This window comes from Papaver somniferum, chromosome 2 (genome assembly GCF_003573695.1).
Source record: "Papaver somniferum cultivar HN1 chromosome 2, ASM357369v1, whole genome shotgun sequence".
NCBI classification, from domain to species: domain Eukaryota; kingdom Viridiplantae; phylum Streptophyta; class Magnoliopsida; order Ranunculales; family Papaveraceae; genus Papaver; species Papaver somniferum.
This window is the reverse complement of record NC_039359.1, coordinates 211,515,753-211,531,456: the sequence shown is the minus strand read 5'-3', so window position 1 is coordinate 211,531,456 and position 15,704 is coordinate 211,515,753. Positions and strand designations below refer to the sequence as shown.

Below are 15,704 nucleotides of genomic sequence, written 5' to 3'. Positions count from 1 at the left end.
CACTTCATCTACAAATTGATTAAAAAAGTTAGGGTTGGTGAAGAATTTTAAAGAAAATGGATGAGAATCGTACCTGAGGGTCCTGAACTTCGGCATTTATGCTTGCACATATTCCATTGGAGAAGCTCTTAGGCAACTATAAGAAAGTCAACCAATTGATGTTGGTTGACTAACGGTCAACAAGAGTTATAGTACTTGCAATAATAATATTTTACTGAACTCAGCCAACCACCACAAATGAGAATCAGTTCTCAAAATTTAAGTCATCATCAAAGTCTCCCCCTCTCCCCCTGTCTCTCAAATCTCGAATCCTGATTCTGGTTTCTTGTGCTACAGCTCCTGGAGGTAATTTCTTTCTCAATATCTGTTGTTTTCTGTGTGTAAATTCATCAATTAGTGTTTAATGGAAATTTTATTTCTTTGTATTAAGTATGAACCGAGTGTTTTCAGAGACAGGATTGATTTTCCAGAAATGGGTTTAGGTTGAAATTGATGAAATTTATCAAATTGGGGTTAATTTTTTTTTTCTCCGATTTAAGGGATGGCATTTGGGGTTAGTTTTTTTTGATAAAGATGATTGTTTTAGGGATTTTGATAAGTGAAATTGGAATTTACTGTTAAGTTGGTTCATGCTTTAGTAGATTTAATGTATGCCAACAGAAAGACCTACAACTGTGAGTGATACAGTGACTGAATGTTATGCCCTGACTGATTTCCATGGTGGGGGTGGAGAAAATTGAGCTCATTTAGTTGTTTGAATTGGCCATGTCGAGTTCATGTACTGATGTAGGTTTTGGATGCATGTACTGGGCATGATATGGTAATAATGATATGATATGGTGTCATTGTTAGGGAAGACTCGATCTAGGTTATAGTGAAATTGTAAAGTTCAAACTTATGCTTTGTTGGATTATTACTGAGTCTGCTCAAGAATTAGGAACTAGACATTCGGCGTCATTGCTTATGAATCACGGAATAAGAGTACTTACTATCCTGGTTTGACATTTTGATTTATTAGATTTCTGATTCATTGGCTCACCTGGGAGCATCAAATTCATAGTACCTACCATAATCTTGATTACCAATTGATTCAATAAGCACATATCTGAAATTCTTCGAATCATCGGCGTCCAAAAGTGCATTATGGCACTGTTGTTGTGTTACATGAGTATTATTAGGGTCGCTTTCTTGCTGCATCATTAACTTATGCAGCTCAAGCCTTGTATGCTTAGAATGAAGGAAGTGGAGGGTATTCTTAGGATTATATATGGAATATGCTACTCATGATCAACGTGAATGTACAGTATGCTTAGCAAAACAACATGGAACTATTTTGTTTTTCGTAAACTTAGCTTTCTATTAAAAAACTCCTGATCATTTTGGGGTATTTTTTTTTACCTTGTGTCGACAATTTCGCAATCAAACATAAGGGGATCCAGTTTATGATGCTTGACTTGAGCTGTCATATTTTGTGATTAAGTGGTTATTCCACGATGTGTTTTCCTTCTTGCTTTTCAGCAGTCAGTAGTTATGCTGTTCCACTAATGTATTCATCAGTCAATCTGGTGAAATGGTTATGAATACAATTTTAGATGTTTAATGCGTTGTACAGTAGCATATCATTCTTCCATTCTAGTTCATGTGGATTTGAGATTGATTTGAGCAAGTAATGGCAGCGGTCATCATTTTTATTTGGGCATTTTAATTTCCCTGCCGAAGATTCATCATTTTCCTTATATTTTCTGTTGACCCACGTACTCGGTTGCACTAAGCCTGTAATGATGTCAGTGTCAGAGGTAGCAATTTGCTAAATAAGAGAGGGATTTTATTTTTTTGGTACAGCCTATTAACAATACTTGGATGCTTTGTTTTCTCACCCTGTTACTTAAATAGCAGTTGATATTAAAGTTCGTATCTAATATATAATGAATCATTACTTGTCAATGTAGGGCAGCCAATTGAGAAAGTAAGGTAAGAACAAACTTGAAGGAGTATCTGGGTAAAAAAGAATAGAGAGGGGGGAAACAATGGAGTTGGAAGCAGTGAAGAAGTTGTTGGAGAGAACATCATCAGAAGGGGAGGAAATGTATGACTTACCAGGCTCATTATTCGACCCTCTAATCATTCAAGGAATCAAAGTTGATCTTATGGAACCAGGTCGAATTGTTTGCTCCATGAAAGTCCCTCCTCGTCTCCTTGTAAGTCATTAGTACAGTCAATCTGGGCAAGATTTTACGCTTTCTCTTTAACTCTGGGTTTTGACATTTGGGTTTGTTTTCATTTTTGGGTACGATGGATCGTTAGAACTCTGGTAACTTCCTACACGGTGGAGCAACTGCATCTCTTGTTGATATAATTGGGTCTGCTGCAATTTTTACATCTGGTGCTAAAACAAGTGGTGTTTCTGTTGAAATCAACATTTCTTACCTGGATTCTGCGTATCTTGATGTGGGTATTCTCACCTTTCCTATTCAATTTCAGTGCTACATACAAGATTTGTGTGTATGCTTTTTCTGTTACGAATTGTGTAGTAATTTTAGGACTTAGATTGAAAGAAACCAAAATGGCCATTCTTATGTTGTCGATTTTCTTAATTGTTGAGAGTGGAATAAGTTAAATCAGTCCCCTTAAAATGACACCCAATCCTCATGTAAAATTATGATGTGGTTCCAGGAGGTTATTTATTTATCACTGGTGGTTTTTCAAGCAGAGCTTAGTAAACATTGTTGTTGAGGTAGAAGTAGTCCCAACATAATATTACATCCATAACCAAGGTTATGTTTTGTATTCTTTAAATGGTTGTTTTAGTCCTTTTCACTATCATAGTTCTAGGTGAAATGCATTTAATGTGGTGCTAAGAAAAGATAGCATAACCCCAATGCCTTGTCGTACATTACAACTCTCATCGGCATATCTCAGTCATGAATTTGATTTGATACATCATTCCTCAAAATGTAAAGACTTGAAAAGATTGAAGACCATTTTCTTTTCTTATTTTGGCATGGCGTGAAATTGTAAATGCCAACTGCAATTGATCTTAAGTTGGGTTTTAATTGAATTATTATATGTTAGAGGGTTAAAAGGCAGACTTATGCCCTGTGTTCTTGGGTGGGAAGTGTTCTAAAAATAATATGTGTCGTCTACTGTACAATGGATTATTTTTTTATTTGTGAAACTATGTGAATCATCTGCTTTGTAGATTAAGATGTGTGCACCTTATCTCCTAGTATAATAATTTCACTTTCAAGTATTAATCCTCAAGGGGCTTATCGAGTCCGCGTTCTTGCAAACTAATACCTGTCATTTCTCTGTTTTATATTATAGGAAGAAATTGAGATTGAATCGAAGGTTTTACGGGTTGGAAAAGCAGTTGGAGTTGTCACAGTGGAGATAAGGAAGAAAAAAACTGGGAAGATTGTTGCTCAGGGGCGCCATACCAAATATCTTGCTGTCTCTAGTAAACTCTGAAACAACCCCTTTTTAATTCTTTGTTCAGAAAATTTGATTAATATTCACTAGCATAATTATAGTTCCTTCATATTCTGATTTCTTGAATTTAAATTGTGTGATCACGAATACTTATGTAATTATACGCGATATACGAATGCTAGTATCTAAATAAGGTTTCCACTGTTCATTTGTCAGAGCATGAAAAATGATATTTTGATTGGGCAAGTTTTAGGTCGAGTTTTTGACCCAATGATTTCTGAACTCAAGCTAAACAATCTTGAGCATGAAATTTGTGAATCGATAAACTATCCTACATGATCTTACTTGTATCCGCACATGCTAGTTCTTACACAATTTCTTTTTCCTACTGCATTTGTAGAATAATTGTACTCCAAAATAGGGTTTGGTTGTACTCCAAAATAACCATTAGGAACCTATCTTGCTTTTAAAATTAGTAATTCATGTGAACAGGAAAGGCACCTACATACGCTTCATTTTAGCAGTCATTGAGCGGTTACATAAATAGTTAAATACGTTACAATTTGTTGAATGTGTCTGATAATAACTTTGTCCATCTTTAGTTACAAAATTAATAGCTCGAGTTGCTAAAAACAGGGTCATTCTTGTGAAGATTAGATAGATCTGACAACTGGTCGAGGTTGCCATTAATATGCTGTTTGTGATAACTAAGGATGAACTCATGAAATTAGATCAAGTAAAATCTTAATTCATAAGTTTCAATAGATCTAGTAGTTTTTGCTTCTAGTATACATAAGGAGAGGGAAGCTGCATAATCTGAATAAGACACACTTCAGAATCTCTCTTTATATGATCATATTAAAATAGGGGATAAAAGAGAGACAGGTCATGCGATGAAACACAAACGAAGCACTCCCGAGCTTGAACATTTTACTTGTAACATTCCTAACAACCTTGGCCTTTTTTAGTCATTCTTGTGAAGATTAGAAAGGTCTGTCAACTGGTCGAAAACCTATCTTCGCTTATCTAGCTGTATGAAACGTGATAAGATGCCGTATATATCCATTTGTAAAGTTTAAGTATGAAATCATGAAATAAATAAATAAATATATGATTTATTCATAAATTTCAGTAGAAACTGAAACAATAAATAAATTACACACCTTTAGGATCTACTAGTTGTTGCTTCTAGTACATAAGAGAAGAAACGACATAATCTAAATAAAACGTAGTTCAGGGTCTCCCTTTTATTTTATGATAATAAAATAATGGATAAAGAGAGACTTAATAAGGAATTCATCTGATGAAATTTTCATGGGCATTTGGCTTTGTTTCCATGAGTTTTGAGCTTTGCGTAGCAGGGGCATACTTTCGTGTTCCCATAGGTACCTGGTGGAACACAGTGGCATCGTTCACAACATGTTCCACAAGCTCTACTGCATACATTTTTTCGCGATGATTTCATGCATCTCTTTGAGCATGCAAACTTGCAATCTGTAAACAAGAGAACAAAAACATGGAATTGATTAGTTGAATGTTGAGGCACAACATGTCCTTTTCTCTGAGCCATGTAGTTCATCATTTGTTACATAGGTAAAAATACTTTTACTGTACTGGTAACTTGCTATCTGTGCTGTGAACTTACTGATTTTCGGTTGTTTATGATAATGGTGAACTTTTTTGTGGTGATGGTGAACTTTTTTGTGGTGATGAGTGTGATGACTATCAGCAACATCGCCAGTCTCCTTCACCTGAACATTTGTAGATTTTGTTACGTTATCGTAATCTGTACATAGAAATTCGTAGCTAACAGTTTTTTTCCTTTTTTTTTAATAAAAAACTAAAGACCATTGTTTTATACTATAAGAGGAAACTGGGTCTTACATTATCCACGGAATCAGAAGAGAGAGGTTCAAAAAATGATGCATCTGCAAAAACCTGAAATAATGTAACAATACATATTATTAGATAGTCAAGAACATTAACACGATTAGTCGAAGAAAGTAGGATTGTTGTGATAGTGTAATTTGAACCTGTAGAAAGAGGAAAATGAGAAGTATAGACGAAAGGAGCTTCATTGTATGCATGATTATGGATAGATAACTAAAAAGTAGTGCACAGTGAATAATAAGAAAACCTTAGGACATCTAGAGTTTTATAGACGAAAAAGAGAGCTGTCGAGAAAGAGACGGGTGTTATAATAGCTTTGGCAACTAAGAATCATGTGAAAGAAGATGGTTCACATGCATGTGAAGAAGGTTAGCTATAGAGTCTTCTTTACAGGCTTTTATTTCAAACTGCAAGTGAAAATTTAAAGAAAATGCAGGAGACAAATTGTTAACAGCCTTGCTGAATGCTTGTGAATAATTAGCATACGATAAAACAGCTGTGTCGATTCTGTGTTGAGGATGACATGACTAGAGAGGGAAATTTCTGTAAAGAGACAAATGCATGAAAAACATTAATGGTCCCCCTTACAAAATCACAGGTTGAAAGAAATAAAGAAGTTAAAGTCATGAAATTAAGATCGACATGAATTTCCAGTCGTGCACTACAGCCAGTTTTATTGTCAAGTGTTACTGCAGCCGGCTTTATTGCTAGTGTCACGCCAATTTCGATTATTTCTCGTGAGTTTTGATATGACTGTTTGTTGCAGTGATTTTTCATTAAGCATAATATGATATTGATCTGGTATGAGGTAACTGAATTTGAACTGTATGTATAGTCTCTGAAATGAGCTTTATCTTTTAGAAAGGCGATACGACCTTCACCTTTATGAATGCATGTCAGTGGGTTTATATATGCCTTCTAAGGCTAATCTTGTTATTTGTTATATGTCCAGTATTAGTATTAGATCCTTTCACCACTTTAAAAGTGCAGCAATTCAGTGCAGGATTCTGATATGTATTCAATATTAACAACGGACCACATGGACGAGTCACCTTGGACCATTTTGCGCCTCTCTAAATCCTCGGGCTGCTTTTCAGATGCCCTGTACAGACACTTTTCCCCTCCATGACCCAGTTAACACTTTTGCACCAAAGCTCCATCATCCAACAGTTCCTCGGGAATAAATCATGTCGGCAAACAATCACCTGGCAATAACAAAGTTGGAGAGTCCTCATACATGTTGCATTGCATTAATCCAAGTTACAGTCGCATGAAGCGGTAAAATTAAGTAAGAATCACTGATAAGACGGTGCAAATTACCAACACCAAGGCGCCAAGGACAGATAACCTTCATACTGACCAACCGGCACAGACGGAGAAATATTTGGAACGATATGCATCCTTATGGACCACAGTAACAAGGACAAAAACTTCATTAACCCAAGCAAATCTTGTCGAAATCTTTGTAGTCCCATGACTAGTTATCCAATACAGACTCTGTGTCTCCCTCGTGTTTGTGTTTTGTTTTGTGCTCATAATGACGCCAAGTTGCCAACCTTACCAAAACAGGTATCTGGTGTCTATCACACAAATGTGTTCTTTTTTCCCCGTAGCAATGCATCAAGTGGATTTTCTTGCAAACGAACTTAGCAATGGTTGGAGGCACTCCGAATTACTACTTTTAACTTGTTGAGGCTACACTCCACCCTTAGTCCAATTGCGTGCACCTAAATGAAAACTAGTGAAGTTAACCTAATGGGGAGATCAACTAACAGCAACTACTATTTTTTCTTTGTTCACACACTTATCTCATCCAACAAAATTGGCTAGAATTGCATTTTTTCAACTATATAATAAGCACCAATACTAACATGCATGTTAATCCACTACAAGCTCGGTAGAAATCACCATTGCAAGCACAACCATGGGTACTAACAAAATCTTCATCGTGTTGTCTTTAATCATTGCATTTTCATCAGCAAACATCAAGTTGAGCTCTGCGGCACATCAACTTTTGCAAACATCAAACACACTACCTGATATTCCCACAATCCCAAATGGTCCGACTGTACTGCCTACAATGCCTAACATTCCAAATTTCTCATTGCCTCCATTGTCTGGAACACAGAACTTTCCAACAACTACCGTTCCTTCATCAGTTACACCTGTATTCCCTGATACATTTAGTTTCCTGAGCCCTCCACCTCCTTTTAGAGTAACAAGCAGTAGTAGTCCTTGAATTCACGACATAACTTGATTGCGCAACTGTCTATGTATCCTTCCCGTTAAAGGGCCGGAGACGTTTGATATATGATCAGTATTGTTCCAGAAATAAATCTCGTTTGATTCACTTCCTATACTAGTTCGTGGTATTTTTGTGGCAAGCAATAAATACTGGGCACTGTAATATCACGCCGACTAGCTTGGGAGCAAGGACCAAGAAGAACATAAAATATTTTATTACATTTTAGACTTGCACGTTGTATGTTTTCTTTTTCCATTTCAAGTAATATATGTGGTCGGTTATTATTTTTTTTATGACTCAACTGATTCGTCTAGATCTGATTAATTTGAATTTGACTCAAAAATTATAAGATAGTACCATCTTTGATACGTGCTCAACGAGTCAGCTACGTGCAAAATGATGTCTGATTCACATAACTCCCAGTCAAATCTTTAGTCAGTTATGCACAAAATAATGCATGACTCATATAATTTTGAGTCAAACTTCAAGTCAGATATCAAAAGATTTTTAAAAAGCAAATGTTCCAACATTTAATTCGACCAAATTAGATATCGAGTCTAATTCAGGTTGCCAGTCAGATCCAAACAAACAAGGTATAACTCGTCTGATCATCGGATCATCCAACTAAAAAGTTATTAAATAGTACATAATTCAAAACAAGCCTCAAATCTTACTCGGGCGAGAGTCAGACACAAAGTCAGATTGTAATCCCGAGTCAGATCCAAACAAACAGTCTTAGTGCCATAAATTACCGGTGGGGTGGAAACATCCAATATCGATATTTTAGCTGTTCCTCCTTTTTCTCCTGGTTCTTGCTCAACATAACACAGACGCTGTAAATAAACCTTTCTCCCCCCAAAAAAAATTCACCTAACTCTTTCTCTCGTTAGAAAATCTTGGATTCTGCAGAAAAAAATTTGACTCGTTTATTCCGTTTCAACTCCAAAAGGTAATTCTTCTTCTTTTACATGGATTTTTATTTTCTTTTATTTAATTAGTTTCACAATTCCTGTTTTTTACTGGGACTTTCATCGATCAATGTTAATGGGGACAATTTGTTTGATCTTTATTTGAAGATACTGTTGATTCCCAACAATGGGTTTTGCTTGAATTTGTTTAATTTCGTCTGGGTTATGCTTTTTTGTCTGTCTCACGCATGTTTTAGACAAAATTGGGGTTAGTTGGAGATGATTTAGGAAATTGCATCAAATTATTGTGATGGTATTAGGGTTATGAAGATGAACCCATGTTGTAATAGGAATTGGGATGTTGAAATTCTAGTGCTTTTTTGTTTATAGTATGTGAGTTCTTGCTTTAGTAGATTGGAGGTAGGCCAACAAGATCCCCACAGTGCGAGTGAGTGACGAGTCGACTGACTGTTAGGTAGTAGCCAGTCATATTCTGGGAGTTGTAAAAATTCATCGAACATGAGAACGTTTAGTTGGTTAAATAGTATTGTCTAACAGCATTAAAAGGAGAAATGAAATCAGATGTTTTTCTTCAATTCATTCTGTGTAGGGTTCTCGCGAATCAGGTGAGGATCAAAACTGAAAATTGAGTATATGAATAACTAGAGATTGGTTGATTTGAAGTATGGAATACTTCTGAAATTTTCCCTTTGGATTGCGTAGTGTCAACTTAAGTAGTATGTACATTTAGAAGGCAATAACTACTGATCCCTTGTTGTTTTCATGGGGGAGTTAGTATTAAGTTATGGATTTTACTTTCTTGTTGGTTTTAGGGAGTCCATTTTTTGTTTTTTCAAGTTTGTGCTTGGTAGAATATTGATGTCTACATGTCAAACAGGTGGGTCGTATCGTAGGGAGCTGTGGGAAAATTTTCTTTTATCCTACTTTCCTTCTTCCTGAAGACGTCTTTCTCACAGCGGCATTACGTCCTCTTTCACTAACACCAAAATCTAACTGGTAATGCGCTAATGAGAACTTTCATCTTTGCTTTCAGTTGCATCTCTGTCTTAGCAGCTTTTGCGCTAGATGTTTGTAGTATTTCTTGTTATGAGACTTGCCATGTACGTCTTGTTATGAAACTTGCGCTCTAGCTGTTTGATATGTCCTGTTATGAGAATCGCCCTTTCTTCTTCTTTTTTTCCGATCTGTAGTAAATTTATTGCTTCTTTTTTCAAGTAGAAGAATGAAAATGCATAGTTGAGAATTCCCTCTTTCTGAGCACTGTATGTCCTATTCGAAAGACTTCATGGTTTTTCATTTTTTTCGTGTCTGCATCTTCAATGGTATCTCTGTCCTGAACTTTGCACACTGAGTGTTTGTGGTATGTTTTGAGTGTTTTTTTCTATAAGTTTCTTGAATGGGACCTTAGTGTAGAGTAATATTAGCATAAGTCACTCCTTGCATAACTTGAACCTCCGTTTCACATAAGATCCGTGAGAACATTGTCATATCGAGTCATCGGCGGCTTACCCTTATAGTTTTGTAATTTGAACATAATTTATGATGCAGTAGAAATTTTCTTTGCATCGCTTCCAGTTACAAACGTCTGCCTTAGACATCTTTTATTAGTAGTCGGTTGGTGAAGATGGCATTGGAATTGAACTAGAAATACAAGGTAGTTCGAAATTAAACGAGTGGAGAGAGAGATTAGTTATGTCAACCATTTGATGGGATATAGATGTGTCAAGATTTTAGATTTAGATGCTGAGTTGGAGCGCTGAATTTGGCTCAATAATGTATGGTAAATAATAACGAAATATTTGCAATGATGTTTATGTTCAAGTATCAGAGTTTAGTCAACTTCCCAATGATGTTAACATGATCATGTTTATTTTCGACTGATTGGGTTTCTTGATTTGCTTTGACTCGAGATGCAGACGTTAATTACCCAAAGATTGACTCATAACTATGGAAGTACTAAGAAGCAAACAGAACAATAGCGGGTATACTTCTTTACCTTTCATTATCTTCACTTTAACCTTTCCTCTGAATATCTTACGTTTATAATGTTTGGGTTGGTGTTGGGATCACCTCATCTTCACTGCATCCTTCAGCTAGTCGTTTAATGTGTGGAAAATGATGGGATTATCTGATTTTGACTCCTCCAATCTTTTTCTTTGGTATATATTTACCATACAGAATTCTGACCTTAGAAACTCCCTATTGTTTCTAGATTAATTGTATGGTTCTCTCTTCTTGTTTGCGGTCTGGGTGTTCCTTCCACAAGTTTTTCATCTCTGCTTCCACTAGTTATCTTTTCAGTCAACTGCTTCTGTCACTTTCTTTGCCTGATTCTTATTTCCAATCTGCTTATCCTTTGCTATTTATCTATTGCAGTATTCAGCAGTTATTCCAACTAGAGGATCATGCTGTACTTGTTAACTTAGATTTTTGATTTAGATAAAGGCATGCGTAGTAACCTGCGTTGTCTCCCCTGTTTTGTAGGTTTGAACTTGTAAATGATAGAATTGCAAGAGCTGCAAATCTACTTGCTCAAGTAAATGACTTGTATTCTTCTGTCTACATCATTATTTGGCAATGCCAATATTTTCATTTTGTATTCATTATCTATATATGGCAGAGGTCTTGCAGTAGCATTGTTCGTTTACAAGTTCATTTATGTCCATTTCAGGAAACTTTTGCCTTATTGCTTCAATTCCTTTGGCATTTTCTCCACCTTGTGATTATTATTTGGCATGTAATTCTGAGGACAACCCTTACACTTCATAGCTACTTAATATCAAGTGGGTTGCTTAAGAAGTATAGAACTCTTGATTTAACCAATCTCCGGTACCTAGCCATTGTAGTAGAAGATGAAGAAGCTTATGATATAGCAAGAATCGTAAAGCTTTTACAGTGGTTATCACAGATTGGAGTGAAGCGCATCTGTCTTTATGATAGGGCTGGTAAGTGAAAGAGAAGACCGGAAGTGCTATAAATGTTTATAGTTATTACTTTAATATTTGTTGTTAACTCTTTATATACCATGTTGTTGTTCAGTGTTAGTCACTTTTTGTGTTTTAGGTGTGTTGAAGGAGTGCAAGAAAGTCATTTTGCAGGAACTTGATGCAAGAGAATGGGTATGTTTTAGTTTCATATTTTATTCTCCGCCTCTTTCTCTGAGATCATGTTATTTTTGTATTTAGAAGATGGTCCTGCTACTTTGGAGCAAATTTAACTTGTTTGTATACTTGAGATCAATGATGTTCCTGGTTCATCAAATACTACACCTGTCAAGGCTTCATATCACCAGACAGGTTGTATCAGATGATGCATTTGGTGAAAGAAGTCTTGGTTTATCCGTATCATGTTGTGTAATCTGTTAAAGGAACCTGACTGTTTCACCCTTACTTAAAAAAATGCATTTTGCATGACGGCATTCCAGTTTATTGAGGTGTCCAGTATAATTCTAGGTAAAGTTAGCTCCTTCAGCGTCACCATTATTTGCAGGGAGTAAGTTCCTTGTTACTTAGCCACATGTTAGCTATGCCACTACTAGAACTAGTATATCGATAACCTTTATAATAAGGTTGCATGCTTAAGAGTGTTCATTGTCGTTGTTTGGTACTTAAAGCAATAGCTTACAATCTGTCATCTTGGGAATTGCACTTTTCCTGTGTGTCGGTGCTGCAAACCATGGATTCTTACACAGTTACACCTAGTAAATATTGAATTGAGGATTTCACCCAATAATAAAATACTTAGGCATACACATTGTAAGTAAACTTGAGAGTTGTAAGGACTGATAATCATAGGGTGATCTACTGAGATCATAGACCATGCAGAATATACAACATTGAATTTAAAGTAGTACTTATTATCGTCTATTTTTGGACTCCGGAGCTTATCTAAGTTCTTTTTGAATCTATCCCGTTATGGGTGTAATGTGGAATTAACTTCGCATGTTTGTACTTAAAAACTTCACACCAATGAAACCCCTCATAAACTAGTTTAGACTCTGGACTATTATTACTTATTTTGTAGTTCTAGTCCTGCAATGCGATAAGCATATATTGAAAACTGCACCTCCCCACCCATCGCCTTGTTCTTTCCTTTTAAATAGATTAAATGTTAATGTTCCTCTAAAGTTCTTTTGCCAATGGCATATTCTTACACATCCATCTGAATTTTGAATGGCTGTGTGATCTGGCGACTCTGATACTGGGATATCTGATCTTAACCTGTAAAGAATTATGAGTAACGACAGAGTTCTCATGCAGGAAAATGATGTAAAGAGAATCGATCTTGATCGGGATCAAATGATTCTAGAGTTTGCTTCATTCTCTGATGGGAAAGCAGGAATAGCTAAAGCGAGCAGTCTTCTCTGTTCGAAGTACTTGAAAATTGATAGTTCGGATGGAAATCAGCACAAGCCGACGATCTTCACAGAATCCGACTTAACAGAGGCTTTGCGAGAAGTTGGTTCGTTTCTTGTACAGATATGTTTATTATCTTACTATAGTTTTTTAGGTTCAGGTCCATAATGCGAAAACATTTTTGACACAGTTCTTGGATATTAGGTCATTATGGGCCAAAACCCAGTCTGCTACTGACATATGGAGCTGTTAGGTGCCACCTAGGCTTTCCTGCATGGAGGACGCCATATACCGAAATTGTGTGAGTTTTCTATCAACTAACAAATGACAGTGGATTACCTCTAAAGCAGATTTCAATAGTTTATCTTCCTTGTCCGATGTTCCGTGCTCAGAATGCTATCATTCTGAATTTGTTTACTTTCTCACAGGCACATGGGGCCACTAAAATCCATGAAATATGGAGCATTACTTAAATCTATTGAAGAATTCACCAGGGTTAAACAAAATTACGGTTAGTGGTGTCTAGTATTACTGTTTTCCTGCTAAATTCTTGTTTGCTTTTTACTTCTCCCTAATGGTCTTTGTTTTCTTGCATCATCTGTTGTTTTTCTCTCTTTTTTTTTGGCTTTATTATTGTGTGATGACTGCTTATTTTTGTCAAAATCTCCGCTTCTTAAACGAGGCCTTGAGAACCCCATTTAAGCCATTTGAATCATTTCCATTTGCTACTTTTATAAATTTCGAATGTCTGTATATCTACAATGACACTCATCTTACATTCTTACTCATTCCTCTTTTATCACATGTAAATGACGGAGTTTTGCAAATAACAGTGTTCCGTTTTATTAAATCGGGCCAAAATACTGGTTGTAGAATTCTAAAAGGGACAACATATGTGTATATGATATAGTTATTGGCATCTGAAGTTACTGGATTAATGAATTTGCTGTATTTTCTGTCAGGTGCATGACTGTTATTATGATGCGCGCCAAAAGAAAAGCGCAGAGGGGAACGACAAATAAAGTACGAAACTAATGTCAGTCAAGGTGCAGATTACATATTACTTGTACGCGTTTTATACTTTCATTTTAGGATGGACAAGTCATATAATTAGAAGATGGTAAATGTATCCCTACATGTATCAGATGCTTAGGCAGTAATATTAGTATGTAATCTTTTTTTTACATGCAAGGAACTCTAATAAAAATCATTATAAGTAAATGTAGTATCTTAAACTTGTTAGCCGGACTTGTTGGATTAGAATTCAAGGTAAGCTTTGACTTTGATGGGCTTTTCTAATTGGTTTGATCAATTCACAAAATCTAGCAAGATTAGGACTTCAAGCTCCGTTTAGAACCCTATATCTTCAGATAAGCTCTCTTTTTGAATCTTCTAGGTAATAAACGATGCGGAAAATCTAACTAATTAATGTTTATTGTTTGCTCCATTGAATCAAAACTATTGGGGATTTCTATCCCGGTTAAATGCATATAGAACATAATGGGTAGAAACAAAATACCTCAGATATCAGAATTGCAACTGTGACTCAAATACTGCTTTATCACCGTAAATGAATGCAAACTTTTGCCAAGTGACACAAAAAGATTTAAAATTTGCCTCTGATACAAATTCACGGGAACGAACATCTGCTAATGTAACTCAAAATCACTATAACTCAATGATTGTATCATCATCACGCCAATTTTTTTCGCTGCCACCTCCTGGCCAAACTTAAAGTTGTCTTACCCAAAATTTGAATTTTTTGAAATAAATTTGCATTGTGACACAAAAAAATTGCATCGGGACCTATACAGTCTACTAGTTACCAGACAGAACAACTTCTGTTGAATCCTCTAGAAGTTAGTTTGAAATTTGTGTTAATACAAATAAAGTCAAAAAGTAATTCCTCAAGTTGAATCCAAACACAAGTGTTTTTATCTTGAACGTTTCTGAAGACTTTTTTTTTTAATAGAAAAACTTAGGCGAGAAGGCCTAATAAGAGTACAAACTGGAGTGGGTGGCAATGGCACGACCACCACTTTTGGGATAAAGTTCTTACAAGCCATAGCTAAGTTAAAAGCATCCAATTATTGTAGTATATAAATAAGTTTAAGACCTACTAGAACAAAAGAACTGACACTAATTCGACTTCTGTTGTCTTCATTTGTCTCTCTATTGATTCTCTTATGATAACCGAGATGAAATCTTCCTTGAACAACATTGTGGTATAGCATAGTGAAGTGTATGTGTGATGTAAAAATCCTTGACCCAATCAAAAGCTAAATCTGCTCCTCCTGTTGCTCACCATTCTCCCTAATGTCCTGGATATCCTCTAGTCCCAATGGAATATCCTGCAAAATCAGTAGCTGTGAGAGCAGTAAGGGTCTCAGAGTTCTGAAGGGTGCAGATTTTTAATATTATTCCAAATGCTCCTCTTTGATGAAAATTCAGAGAGTAGTTAGTGATATTTTCTTAGTTAACTGGTTATCATAAACATCATTATGGATAGTAGAATGAAAATGGTGAACTTTATTATAGTTAGTCAGATGTTTCTGAATGCTGCTAGTTGTATGTCTGGCATTTATCCTGATGTGTTTGAAGATGTAATCACGCCTAGCTTTCCAGGTGTAGCAGCAAGCCGTAGCTAAAATATGACTATTGGTAATGGTGCTTCCTGGATTGAACCAAGAGATTAACCAATCCTGGAAGTTTGCGGTGGAACCAAACTTTTCATGGTTGATTCCAAGAAGCATCTGCCAAACGAGGGTTGTAGCAGGACGATTAAGAAATAAATGTGTCATAGTCTCCTCCCTATTATTGCACAATTTGCAAATGGGATCGATGTAATGCAGGATG

At 35.9% G+C, this 15,704-nt stretch overlaps 4 protein-coding genes across 9 annotated transcripts; 3 read left to right on the top strand and 1 right to left on the bottom strand.

Annotated features, from left to right (window-relative positions):
- Nucleotides 1–221: 221 nt before the first annotated feature.
- On the top strand, nucleotides 222–3,637 carry LOC113354498 (acyl-coenzyme A thioesterase 13-like). 2 transcript variants are annotated; one of them, XM_026597814.1, is made up of 4 exons: nucleotides 222–345; nucleotides 1,950–2,198; nucleotides 2,305–2,448; nucleotides 3,325–3,637. In XM_026597814.1, exons 2-4 carry the CDS (start codon nucleotides 2,028–2,030, stop codon nucleotides 3,466–3,468), a joined length of 459 nt encoding a protein of 152 aa, XP_026453599.1. In that variant the 5' UTR covers nucleotides 222–345; nucleotides 1,950–2,027; the 3' UTR covers nucleotides 3,469–3,637. The 2 variants fall into 2 exon arrangements, with proteins under 2 accessions (XP_026453599.1, XP_026453600.1); XM_026597815.1 differs by having other exon boundaries at nucleotides 233–345; nucleotides 1,955–2,198.
- Nucleotides 3,638–4,519: 882 nt separating this feature from the next.
- On the bottom strand, nucleotides 4,520–5,620 carry LOC113350437 (gibberellin-regulated protein 9-like). Its single transcript, XM_026594573.1, has 4 exons — nucleotides 5,463–5,620; nucleotides 5,314–5,367; nucleotides 5,075–5,180; nucleotides 4,520–4,923 (listed from the first exon to the last, which is right to left on the bottom strand). Exons 1-4 carry the CDS (start codon nucleotides 5,514–5,516, stop codon nucleotides 4,742–4,744), a joined length of 396 nt encoding a protein of 131 aa, XP_026450358.1. The 5' UTR covers nucleotides 5,517–5,620; the 3' UTR covers nucleotides 4,520–4,741.
- A 1,623-nt stretch (nucleotides 5,621–7,243) lies between these two features.
- Nucleotides 7,244–7,558, top strand: LOC113352747. Its single transcript, XM_026596528.1, has one exon. It carries the CDS (start codon nucleotides 7,244–7,246, stop codon nucleotides 7,556–7,558), a length of 315 nt encoding a protein of 104 aa, XP_026452313.1.
- Nucleotides 7,559–8,368: 810 nt separating this feature from the next.
- On the top strand, nucleotides 8,369–14,134 carry LOC113350436. 5 transcript variants are annotated; one of them, XM_026594568.1, is made up of 10 exons: nucleotides 8,369–8,513; nucleotides 9,371–9,489; nucleotides 10,410–10,475; nucleotides 10,978–11,029; nucleotides 11,165–11,438; nucleotides 11,533–11,612; nucleotides 12,753–12,954; nucleotides 13,053–13,149; nucleotides 13,277–13,359; nucleotides 13,811–14,134. In XM_026594568.1, exons 3-10 carry the CDS (start codon nucleotides 10,441–10,443, stop codon nucleotides 13,816–13,818), a joined length of 831 nt encoding a protein of 276 aa, XP_026450353.1. In that variant the 5' UTR covers nucleotides 8,369–8,513; nucleotides 9,371–9,489; nucleotides 10,410–10,440; the 3' UTR covers nucleotides 13,819–14,134. The 5 variants fall into 5 exon arrangements, with proteins under 5 accessions (XP_026450353.1, XP_026450356.1, XP_026450357.1 ...); XM_026594571.1 differs by having other exon boundaries at nucleotides 8,370–8,513; nucleotides 11,557–11,612; XM_026594569.1 differs by lacking the exon at nucleotides 8,369–8,513 and adding an exon at nucleotides 8,958–9,098.
- Nucleotides 14,135–15,704: the final 1,570 nt, after the last annotated feature.